At 32.5% G+C, this 13020-nt stretch overlaps 1 protein-coding gene across 1 annotated transcript in view; it reads right to left on the bottom strand.

The window, feature by feature from the left end:
- Positions 1 to 11129, bottom strand: part of clos (closca) — a 32012-nt gene extending 20883 nt beyond the window's left edge. Inside the window, exons 1-6 of the mRNA XM_068384563.1 lie at positions 11067 to 11129; positions 5329 to 5421; positions 4202 to 4391; positions 1241 to 1372; positions 640 to 818; positions 389 to 523 (exon numbers count right to left, since the gene is read on the bottom strand). Of these exons, the coding sequence (XP_068240664.1) occupies positions 389 to 523; positions 640 to 818; positions 1241 to 1372; positions 4202 to 4391; positions 5329 to 5388 (696 nt within the window). The 5' untranslated portion in view covers positions 5389 to 5421; positions 11067 to 11129. The remainder of the gene's footprint in view (positions 1 to 388; positions 524 to 639; positions 819 to 1240; positions 1373 to 4201; positions 4392 to 5328; positions 5422 to 11066) is intronic.
- Positions 11130 to 13020: the final 1891 nt, after the last annotated feature.

Genomic DNA, 13020 nt, shown 5'->3' with positions numbered 1-13020 from the left:
ACCCAAATATCTTGAAAAACCAAGAGAGTTTAAGTAACACTATAATAATAATAAACACTGCATGGATAGAACTGTAGAAGGGTACTTTGGATTTTAGAATATTGAAAACCTTTGTCTACTCAAATTTCATAATCATCAACACAAATTACATATTGGCATTTATGTTAGTAATTTATAAATTAAAACTTAGTAACCTTACTTAAAAGATGATAAGGCAACTTAAGAATTATTACGGCTTACAGTTTTGAAGTCAAAACTTCAAAGTTGAAATTTACAACAAAACATTAAAAAATTCAAAATTAAGAATTTTAAGGTACCTAAAAGAACTTAGCAATAATTAATAGATAATAAAGTTATGCAGGAAAATATTAAGAGTTCTTTCACTCACCCTCAGAGAATTGGGGACATCCTGAGAAAGTGTCTCCACACAAACTATTTCAATAAAAACATTAAGCTTCAGGACTGGTACACATTTCTTTGCACCTAAAGTAAGTATCTGGGTCTTCTGCAGCGTGTTGTGTGCCTGTGAATATTTTAGTATATTAAAGTTTAGTATATTAAAGTAGAATATTTGACAAGATTTATACAAACCTTAGAAAACTCAAAACTTCAAAGCCTAAAAATCTTTATCAAACTCACCACATCCAACATGTATACATGTAAATAGCCAGAGTTCTCAACGCTGTAATCTTCTGTCACAAGCCAAATCAAGAAATTCAGGTGCTCAAATACCTCCATTGATATGGCATTTGCAGGGGATGTAAAGGTTTTTAGGTATTCATTAACATTAGAGTCCAAGCCAGAGAGTTTATAGAAGCCTAGAAACAGAAAATGTAAAAGAATACTGTACTCAAAAAATTTCTAGAAAATAAGTGTCCAGACAATAACATTTTCATACAATTCCATATTCACCCAATTCAGTTAAATAGAATATCTAGGCATGTGTCTGGACAAAACATTATCATACAATTTAATATTTATTCAATTTAGTTTATAAAAATAGAAATATCTAGACTAGTCTAGACAATAAAATTTACATAAAACTTGATATTCATCCAACTCTGTTTATAAAAATTGAAATGTCTAGACTGTCTAGACAATAACATTTACAATTTAACATTCATCAAATTCAGTTTCTATAGAGAAAAAATATAGAAAGATGCAGTACCCAGAAAATATTTGGAAACTCACTGATTTAAGTCCTACAATGACCAATATAAAACCAAATGGTAAAACATACCTTTGGAGTCTCTTGAAAGTATAGAGTCTATTGGATGAGACCTCTTCTGACGTTTCCTTATTTCCGAAAGTTCATTGACATTCTCCCTTAAACTTTGAGAGACTTTCGAGCGGAATCTTTGAAGCTTTTTTTCTGCAGGATTAAGTAAAAATTTTTAACTTATTTTTCCTAGTATACAAGCCTAAAGCTATTTATAGGAGTATTCTTCCGGCTACACCGAAAGTATACCCTGATAAATAGCGGAGGGTTTGTATTTAAGCCTGAACAAATAAGGATTAAGAAAAACAGTTTATTAATAAAATTAAAAATTCACCAGTCATTAAATAACTACCATTTATGAGTAATGCCATCTCCCGCTTTTAATCAATCCACTTGGTGCGAAGTATTTCTGACAAGCTAGTTAAAAATTTTACCGAGATTCGAAACTTAAAATTTTCATAAAAAATAGTTTTCTACCTCAAATTAAGACTAATAAGAGTTATATAATCTCATCTAAACTTTAAAAGACCAAGCCATTGACAGTTTGCCGATCAGGCCAAAAATCTAGGTCCAGGCCACTCATTGAGAGCAGTGGCACCTAGGAGAATTAACCTAACCCAGGCAGCATGTCCTCTTTCCAAGTTCCACTGCGTTCCACAGCAGAATGAAAGGTTTACTACATTATATTAATACAGTAATTTCAAAATTAGCACTTCTCAAATTTACCCAGATTAAAAAAGCATGAAAGGGATCTACTACAGTATAATGAAAGGGGTCTACTACAGTATAATTTAAGGGGTCTACAGTATATTAATACGGTAGAAGTTTTACAAAAAAAAAGCATTTCAGGTACCCAAATTAAACCATGAAATTGAGATAAGATAATGAAAGGTTTATATTACAGTATTTTAATACTGTAAAAGTTTTAAATTAGCATTTCTCAGATTAACCCAGATTAAAAAGAAAAAAAGGGGTAAAATAGAGATATGATACATAATTTTCTTCATTCTAAATCATTAAAGAACCTTCATAAAATTGAAGTATATTTGTGAGGATCTAGCTCTGTTAACATTAACCAAGCCTAAGACAATTTATGAAAGTGAATACAGGTATTTAGTGTATCCACAAACTGAAATGATGATATAGCTCAATTGGCATGAAAAGCCTAAAAGAATTATGCAAGAGCATGCAGGCATTTAGTGCATCCACAAACCAACTGGAAACTACATAAGCACCTCAAATCACTAAATCTTTCAGACTTCTGATTTTTTAAAGTTTTTCTCGTAACAGCATAAATATTAATTTTGTGGATTTACATTTAAACTTTCCTAACTATTGACATCTACCTATTGACATTAAAAGCATTGGAAAGCCAGACTTAAAATTCCCACACTTACATGAAAAATCTATTACTATATCCCACTAAATTTCTGCTAATAAAAAAAGATCTGCTAATGAAAAAATATCTGCTAATTAAAAAAAATAGAGGTAGTCTCCCACAGCATAACACTTAGTTTAAGTTTAAGTTAAAATCTGAGCTATGTGGCCCCGTGTCCAAAGCCTTTCAATGCTCATATGTAAAACTGTGGGTTAAACTTTAAACCTTAAAGTAGGGATTCTGGATAGCAAATCTAATTTCGTGTTCATTGAGCTTTCCATAATACTGCAGAGGGCAGAAAAAATGCCAAGACTTTAATAAAGCCTATTGTCCACTGTAAGGAGTGCCACTAAGACCTATCTCCTATGGGAGCTACTTTAACAGTCTAGCTGGCCTCCATACTAAAGGCCTCCACTGTAAGAAGTGCCACTAAGAGACCTATCTCCTATGGGAGCTTCTTTAAGTCTAGCTGGCCTCCATACTGAAGGCCTCCGCTGTAAGTAGTGCCACTAAGAGACCCATCTCCTATGGGAGCTTCTTTAAGTCTAGCTGGCCTCCATACTGAAGGCCTCCGCTGTAAGTAGTGCCACTAAGAGACCCATCTCCTATGGGAGCTACTTTAACAGTCTAGCTGGCCTCCATACAAAAGGCCTCCACTGTAAGAAGTGCCACTAAGAGACCTATCTCCTATGGGAGCTACTTTAACAGTCTAGCTGGCCTCCATACTAAAGGCCTCCACTGTAAGAAGTGCCACTAAGAGACCTATCTCCTATGGGAGCTTCTTTAAGTCTAGCTGGCCTCCATACTGAAGGCCTCCGCTGTAAGTAGCGCCACTAAGAGACCCATCTCCTATGGGAGCTACTTTAAGTCTAGCTGGCCTCCATACTAAACGCCTCCACTGTAAGAAGTGCCACTAAGAGACCTATCTCCTATGGGAGCTTCTTTAAGTCTAGCTGGCCTCCATACTGAAGGCCTCCGCTGTAAGTAGTGCCACTAAGAGACCCATCTCCTATGGGAGCTACTTAAACAGTCTAGCTGGCCTCCATACAAAAGGCCTCCACTGTAAGAAGTGCCACTAAGAGACCTATCTCCTATGGGAGCTACTTTAACAGTCTAGCTGGCCTCCATACTAAAGGCCTCCACTGTAAGAAGTGCCACTAAGAGACCTATCTCCTATGGGAGCTTCTTTAAGTCTAGCTGGCCTCCATACTGAAGGCCTCCGCTGTAAGTAGTGCCACTAAGAGACCCATCTCCTATGGGAGCTACTTTAACAGTCTAGCTGGCCTCCATACAAAAGGCCTCCACTGTAAGAAGTGCCACTAAGAGACCTATCTCCAATGGGAGCTACTTTAACAGTCTAGCTGGCCTCCATACAAAAGGCCTCCACTGTAAGAAGTGCCACTAAGAGACCTATCTCCTATGGGAGATGATTTAACAGTCTAGCTGGCCTCCATACAAAAGGCCTCCACTGTAAGGAGTGCCACTAAGAGACCTATCTCCTATGGGAGCTACTTTAACAGTCTAGCTGGCCTCCATACAAAAGGCCTATGGAAAACTTTAAATTTTTTTTCTTTTTACAATACATGAAAAAGTTAGTTTCTTACCAAATTCGCCACTGCCAAATAGATTTAATCTACTGCTAAAACCAGTCCATAGTCTCCCGAGTACGCCAGAACTTCCATAGTCATTGGCTTCATCGTAAATGCCATCAAACTCAACAGTGTCTTCATCTGTTATGGCATCATCTGTAATCTCTCCTTCAGAAGTCAGGGCTCTAGCTGGGCCTCCATTTGCCTGATAAAGAAAAACTTTCCTACTAAAAAACAGGTTAAAACCTTTAGTTATTTACCCAAGTGTTACCGTTTTAACTAAGCAAAACTAAGATTGACCAAGATAATCATGTATGCTCAAAATATGGAAGTTTTACAATATTCATTTTAATCCTAGCAATTAATTAAGCAGCCATTCTACAAGAGCGACTGTAAATTGTTCGCATACTTTCACTTAATATTTCACTTTATTCCAGAAGGCCCAGGAATACAATACTGTACTTGAACCCAGTTGAGAGAAAAAATGTGAGCAAGACAATCCATTGCTTTATTAGAAAAAAAAATTGCACAGTGGAGTTTCATAAAAATTAAAATTTTTTTTAAATGTTGGAAAAGTCTTACTCAACGAAGTTTGAAGGAATGCAATAAGTCTTGGAAAACACTATTTTGAGAAATTAGATTTATTAACCCAACGGCAAGGAGTTGGGTACTTTTAGAATAACCATCTTTAATATTCCATGAGAAAAATTACATGCAGAAGATGCTTTGGACAGGCTTCCGATGGAAACAGATTTAAAAATTCTTTTTCAACAGTAAACACTGAATTTATCAATTAGAAAAGTAATTTTTAAACACTGGATTTATCAATTAGACAAGTCACTCTTAAACACTGAATTTATCAATTAGACAAAGTCATTTTTAAAAGCCGATTTGACAGAAGCTTAGAAAAAATCTTTAATAGTACAGTACTGTACTGTCACTACAAATGCCAAGTAACAGGTTTATCAGCCATCTAACTAAAATAATTTCTGGATAAAAGTTTAAACATTAATCAATTTCCAAACCAAGTCTCAATCATATCTTAGATTAAAATTTTTCTACTTTTTAAAGTAAAACAATGTTTGTCATTCATGTTTTTGATTTACTTTGGAAATGCAATACCACCAAAATATCATACGTACCAATCCGAATAAAAATAGGAGAACGCCTGCAAGCAGGACCTTCTTGAGGTCCAACAGCATTTTCAATAAATTACGCACCTAATTCACTTAGGTCTGGAAAAAGGGAAGATGAATTACTATCCAGAACAGGACAAAATTTAAGATTCTTGGCACTATTAGAACTGAATAAGTATCTCTTAATCTTGGGAAAAAAACAAAAAATTTTTTTATGTATATAAAATAGCATTGTCCTCCTTGCAAGATAACTGCTAAATTATAGCAGGAAGGTAAATTTAAATTCGAGAAAATAACTAAACTACTGTCCAAAGAATATTCAGAGCCTTCAGATTATCATTCTGATAAACACACCATCCCTATTAAGGTGGTTAAACTACTTTTAACCTACAGTTAAACACACCATCCCTATTAAGGTGGTTAAACTACTTTTAACCTACAGTTAAACACACCATCCCTATTAGGGTGGTTAAACTACTTTTAACCTACAGTTAAACACACCATCCCTATTAAGGTGGTTAAACTACTTTTGACTTAGTTAAAACTTACCCTCAGGTAGTACAGAACCCTAGTTAAAAACTCTTGCCGAAGGCAGTACCATACTATACAGCACCTTAGCAGAGAATCCCACTTTTCTTGGACAGTGCCCAAGCAAGAAAAAACTCGCAAACTATACCAAGTAAACAACTACATTTAAGTTAGTACACATTAAAAAAATCTATAGATAAGTATCGGCATAATTAAATGAATCTTCTCTACAGTAACAAAAAAATAAAGGTGTAACTTTAATTACACTATAGTGCCAAGACTTAACTAGACAACATAGCTATACATTCTTCAATTAATTTTAAGACTATCATTGAAATCCATCTTTCAGAGAATAATACTTAAATATAGAATACTAGGTGTAACTGGACAGTGCATTTTCATATTACGACGGTCAAAATCTACTGATGTAGCTTTGAAAAGGTCAACTTCCGGATACACAATTCTTTCAAAAATTCCTATTTATTTTCTCAAATGTACACCATGCTCAAACTAAATACCATCAAACAAACTGAAGGACAAACATTCAAAAGACCTATTAAATTTTAATAAAGTTATGAAATATAACTAAAATCCCTATATTGTTTCAATATTCACCTATGGCCAGATACAATAATGTTGAAAAAATTCGTAAATACCTCATATTTATAACTAATTTGGACTAGTGTGAAATATGAAGTTAATCAAAATTGAAAATTAGCTCTACATGAAAAAATTATTGGCAGCTCTTACTGAATAACTAGAATTTAGAAACTTTCTACAGTTAATAATGGTTCGAAGTTATTTACACTTTTTTCAGAAAACTTTCTATAGGCCTATATTCCTATATGCACCATCTACACAGATTTTCAACAGCAAACTTACAAAGCAGTAAGTAACCATTTAGCAACTTATTTTAACGTAGTTTCACAAAAAAAGGAAGCAAAGCTAATATAAAGTTTATATGCTAAAGTTTTCATGGGGGTTCCCTTTACTTTACTTTTAATTTAAACTTAAAACTTACAAATCTACGGACCCTTTCAAGAAGATAACCACCCCCGGTAATGAAGAAAGATAAATTTCGAGAGAAATATTAATCTTTAGTTCAATCCTTTGTGGTTCAGATTTACAACCAAAAAATTATTAAGAATTATGGAACACTTAGAAACATGTCAAGGTAAGAGTGATAACCCTAGTAATATATGGCTTATCAGTTCAACAGTGCAGACTTATTAACACTGAAAAATTGTGATTAAGGACTACTCTTTACTGAAAATACAGCCCCACAATGAAAAAAAAAAATTTCCACTCTTAAAATTCGTTCTAAATTTAATTGTACTAAAAAATCTTTTTGCCATCAGTAAATCTTAGTTTAATTTTGGTATTTACATCTTTTAAAAGTGGCAATAGCCAAACTTAGGCACTTGTAGTTCCATGACAAATCTCGGGTTTCATGGTTAATTCTAACAAAGAAAAGTTTCACTTCAGTATTAGTTATATATAGGCAAAACAAAAACTAAGCAAGATTTCCACAGCTACTTTTTCCAAGGTTTAGAAACTAGTTAATGGTATTTTCAAGTGCTAGTCCTCTTTTCAAAGCGTAAGGTTTTAAAAAACTTCTAAAAAGTGCTTGCAGGATATATTCATAGTTGTGATAATCGTACTACAGAAACGTCCTTAATGAAGCGCATTTACCTATACATTAAGTTTCTCTAGCTCTACTCTAGCTCTAGATATATCTGATCCTAGGTTATATAACTATCGGAAAAATTTTTGCTACAAGCATTAAGGACATGGGCTAGTATTAAGAAAAGTTCATTATCAGATTACTTCAGTACGAACATAAAATATTTTCCTCTACTCATGATAAAACAAGAATTCTATCAATGCTTTATAATTAAAAATTCGCCAAATAAAACTAAGTACAAACTAAAGAGTCGCCAAATAAAACTAAGTACAAACTAAAGAGTCGCCAAATAAAACTAAGTACAAACTAAAGAGTGAATAAACTAGCAGGCTTGTTATAGCTCTAACAGCTTTGTTAGAATTTTTTTTTAAATCTTACTGCTTCCAATGTTCCCCCTTCAGACTAAATGTCAATATTAGTACTCTAACATTTATTAAAAATACAAAAACTAATATCACTGAAAACTTCAATATTGAAAACTAAAAACTGAGACCATCAGAATACAAAAAGATGAATCATTGTTCAAACAGCCCAAAGTACCACCTACAATTTGTTTTTCCTGAGCTGTCTACAGCAGTGGTTCCCAACCTTTTTTCTGTCATTTCCCCCTGCACCCAGTTCAACCATCCAGATTTCCCCCTTCATGCCCCGCCCAGCCCTCATGCCCACTCGCCTGCCTCAGAAATGGGCATGGCACTCCAATTCTCCCCTTGAATATGTCTGAGAACTGATATGATCATATAATTGAATGGCTAACAACAAATTGCCGCACGTACTAAGGACATTTTCCACTTATTTTAGTTTGTAGGTAGTGGAATTATTTCCCCCTGGAAGCTTCAAATTTCCTCCCAGGGGGAAATTTCCCCCAGATTGGGAACCACTGTACTAGGATGACTAGAGGATTTTTTTGAAGTTCGAAACTATAAAATGTTTTTCCCACAGTCTTCAAGATATACAAAAAGTGCACTTACAAAGACCTATCCAATAACGAAAGTTCGAATGTCCTGACTAACATTGTATTGTTTATAAGTAAAACCATGGTAATAGATACACCCTAGACTGCCCTCTACAAAAACTAAACAAGATTTCCACAGCCTTTTCCAAGGTTTAGAAACTAAAATTTTCAAGTGCTAGTCCTCTTTTCAAAGAGGAAGGTTATAAAAAACTTAAAATGTGCTAGCAGTATACACTCTTAGTTGTGAAAATCATACTACAGAAACGTCCTTAATGAAGCATAATACCTATAAAGTTTCTCTAGCTCTAGATATATCTTTGATCCTAGGTTATATAACGATCGGAAAAAGTTTTGCTACAAGCTTTAAGGACATGGGCTAGTATTAAGAAATGTTTATTAACAGACTACTTCAGTACGAACATAAAATCTTTTTCTCTACTCATGATAAAGCAACAAGAATTCTATCAATGCTTTATAATTAAAAATTCGCCGAATAAAACTAAATACAAATTAAGGAGTGAATACACTAATGGGCTTCTTGTAGTTTTAACAGCTTTGTGCTAAAAAATTTTGTTTAAAAACCTTACTGCTTCCAATGTTGCCCCCTTCAGACTAGATTGTCAATTTTAGTACCCTGACAGATTTATTAAAGATGCAAAAACGAATATCACTGAATACTTCAATATTGAAAACTACCAAGAGCTTTAGAACGTAAAAAATGAAACTTTGAAAAAGAAGCCCAAAGTAGGCCTACCACCTACAATTTTTTTTTCCGAGCAGTCTAGAGGAAGACTAGTTCTGTGGCAGGAGCTAGGATGACTAATTTTTTTGAAAATTGAAACTATCAAATGTTTTTCCCACAGTCCCCTTTTACCCCCAGGCTTTTTGGAAATTTCCAACCCTTAACCCCCAAGGGGTTACTTTTTTCCCCAGCACATTTTGGTGTATATTTCTTTTAAATTGCTCTAAAAGCCTTAAGTTTTGTCAGAGAGGTCAGGTTGGTCTCATTCTCTTGGAAAATGTCTGAATTTTCTCAGAAAATTATCAAAAATATGAAAAAAATAATTTTCATAGCATTTTTTTGCAAGGACGTACCGGTACGTCCATGGGGGTAAAGGGATGGCTTTTGTGAAACGTACCAGTACGTCCTTTGGGGGTAAAAGGGTTTTAAGATACAAAAGTGAGCTTGCAAAGACCTATCCAATAACTAGTAATGACTTGATTAACATGGTATAGTTTTAAAGTAAAACCATGTAATACACATACCCTAAACTGCCCTCTAATATATACAGATATTAAGAGTTTTCACTTTCATCCATTAAGGATAAGATTTTTTCTATGTCCAATGAAGTGTTGCCACCCCTCACCAAGACGGCTTACTATCATACGACAACGCCAGAGCTTTATGCCACTGAGGTATGAACGAATGGCAATACACAAAGCCATTAAATTAAAAAGTTGTGGACCACGTTCCACTAAAAAAAAAAAGTTTACACTAGGATTTGAAAAATAATGACTAAAGCTTACTTACTATGACCTACTTGGCCGGCAGTAATCACCAAGTTAAGCTGGGGGAAAACAACGCAAGGTACTGTACATGCGTTCACAAATTAATCAAAATTAACCACTTGTGAAACTATTTGCTTTAAACGGATAAACTTCTAACAGTAGAAAAAGTGTATACAAATCTAAATGCTAAACATCTGCCTCAGAATTTACTAACAATACAGTAAATTTATCGAAAAAAATTTGACCTTAATTTACACTACAAATTAAGACTTTCAAATGTTATGGACAACACCCTTCCCAGAAGACAGGTGTGAACCTGGGAATTTGGGTACAAAAACAAGACAAACGTGATTATATAACACCCAAGATTTGCACAAGGGTACAGACCTAAAAACCCACCTATCATTTCCTAGTAGTTCCCAGGTCACAAACCATGGCAGGGGGGGGGGAGGGAAGAGAGAGAGAGAGGGGGGGGGGGGTTTAAGCCCCGAATCCCTTCCCAGATCACAAACTAAAAGTAAATAACTAATCACTGAAATTTTGACAAGTAAAGTAATTCCTCAACTTAAGATTGACAGATTTTTTCTTTAATTTGCAATCTTTGCAGAATTGTTGTTCTTGTAAATTCTGTCACTTTTATTTCAATAATACCAATTATACTATTCATACTTGAAAAATTATGAAGTCGATTCTTAATGATATCAGCACTTTCATTTACCTAATCGCGGGTTAGGTTAATATTCAAATAATTCCTAAATGGAATTCAGAATAAAAAAAAAAAAAAAATAACCAATGTGACAAACTATAGTAATTTCATAACTATGCACTATTCACTTTAATTATTTCACAACAATATACATTAATGAATTAAATCATAGCCAGAACACAACTATACAATACAACGATTTGATAGGATAAAGTTATATTGTATAGTATCACAAGAAGTCAGCACACACCACTGACCAATGTAACAAACCACTAACATTAATCACTTTGAAATCACAATAGAAACACCAACATACAAAACGATACTAAAACAAGAAAAACCTTATATAGTATAACACTTACTTTTACGATAAAAACGCAATTAGACAGTACTAGGCTGACTGACGATGTTTGTGGAAGAGGAGGTAAATATAAGTTTCTTTTTACTTAGTAGCCAAGGACTCTGGAGTCTAGAGGATCCTTTATAAGGTTTACATGTCTCTCACTAGATGGCACCGTTTTTCTCCACATACTTTTCAAGTATTGTCAATATATGTCCCTGTTCTGAAGTTTATTTCTAGACTGATATAAATTCTCTATAGAAGACCCTTAACGACACACTATTTTTCAATTTTAAAATAGAAAAAGCTCGTAATGCTTTTCGAAGAAGCAAATCTCACATGTAAATGTAAATTATGTGACTCCTAACTTTAAATCATTCATTCATTCATTCTTCGGAAGTCTTGGGTAATTTTCCTGCCTTATTAACATTCTCTGGTCCAAGTGTTGCAAAGTGCAATTAGGAAACCAGTTTCTTGTCAACAGTAATTGCTAATTTCAATGGAAATTTTAAAATTTGAAGATAGATTTTGTCAGTTTTCATTTCGGTAGCACGATCAGGACTAGGCCTATATTATATTTGTCTTACTCTTATTATTATTATTATTATTATTATTATTATTATCACTTGCTAAGCTACAACCCTAGTTGGAAAAGCAAGATGCTATAAACCTAGGAACCCAATAGGGAAAATAGCCCAGTGAGGAAAGGAAACAAGGAAAAATAATATATTTTAAGAAATTTTACTGGTGTTTGAATATTCATAAGTTTATTAATTTTTTTTTTGTTCTTACTGTTACACGCTAACGAAATATGTCATGGGCCAAAAAAATATTAAAATAGTCCTTATATAAATTGTTTTCAAGTAGTTTATATAAGGACAGTAACATATATCAGGAAGAAAAATTATTAAAAAATTCACTGGTCTGAATATTCACAAGTTTATTAATTTTTTTTCTTAGTGTACACTAAGAAATATGTCATGGGCCCAAAGAAATATCAAAATATATTAAAATATTACTTACATAAATTATCTTCAAGTAGTTTATATAAAGACAGTAACATATCGGGAAGAAAATTATTTAAAAATTCACTGGTCAGAATATTCACAAGTTTATTCATCTTTTGTTCTTAGTGTTACACTAAGGAAATATGTTATGGGCCCAAAAAATATTAAAATATATTAAAATATTACTTATATAAATTGTCTTCAACAAGTAGTTTATACAGACGAGTTAACAGTTCTCGATCTACATTGTATATTTCTAAAATGCAAATCTGGATGTAGTTATGGACCTATAAAAATATTTTTAAAATTTATTTTAATTTTTAAATTTATAAATTATTCTAATTTTTAAATTTATTTCAATTTCTAAATTTATTTTAATTTTTAAATTCATTTTAGTTTTTATATTTATTTTAATTTTTAAATTTATTTAAATTTTTTAATTTATTTTAATTTTTATATTTATTTCAATTTTTTAATTTATTCAAATTTTTATATTTATTTAAATTTTTATTTTTATTTTAATTTTGAAATTTATTCTAATTTTTAAATTTATTCTAATTTTTATATTTATTTTAATTTTTAAATTTATTTTAATTCTAAAATTTATTTTAATTTATGAGCCTTTAAATATTTTTAGTTTGTTTTTAGTCCTGTAAAATTTATTCGTTTATGAATTTTAATTAATGTTAAATGTTCTAATGTAAATCAAATGTCTCGAAGACTTGAGAAAAATATAAGTACGTCATACAATAAATACAATAGATTTATTAATTTCCATTACAAAATAGCAAAGACGAGTCACAAAAAAAAAAAAATTCTATCAATATAAAATGAAATAATCATTTACACATTTTAGCTTCGATATGATTTTTTTTTAAAAAGAAATCTCTTTTAACATAAAATACAATAGATTTATTAATTTCCATTACAAAATAGCAAAGACGAGTCACAAAAAAAAAAAAAATTCTA

Source organism: Palaemon carinicauda, chromosome 12 (assembly GCF_036898095.1).
Source record: "Palaemon carinicauda isolate YSFRI2023 chromosome 12, ASM3689809v2, whole genome shotgun sequence".
Lineage (NCBI taxonomy): Eukaryota > Metazoa > Arthropoda > Malacostraca > Decapoda > Palaemonidae > Palaemon > Palaemon carinicauda.
Note: the sequence above shows the minus strand (reverse complement) of the source record. Positions and strands in the feature narration are given on the sequence as shown.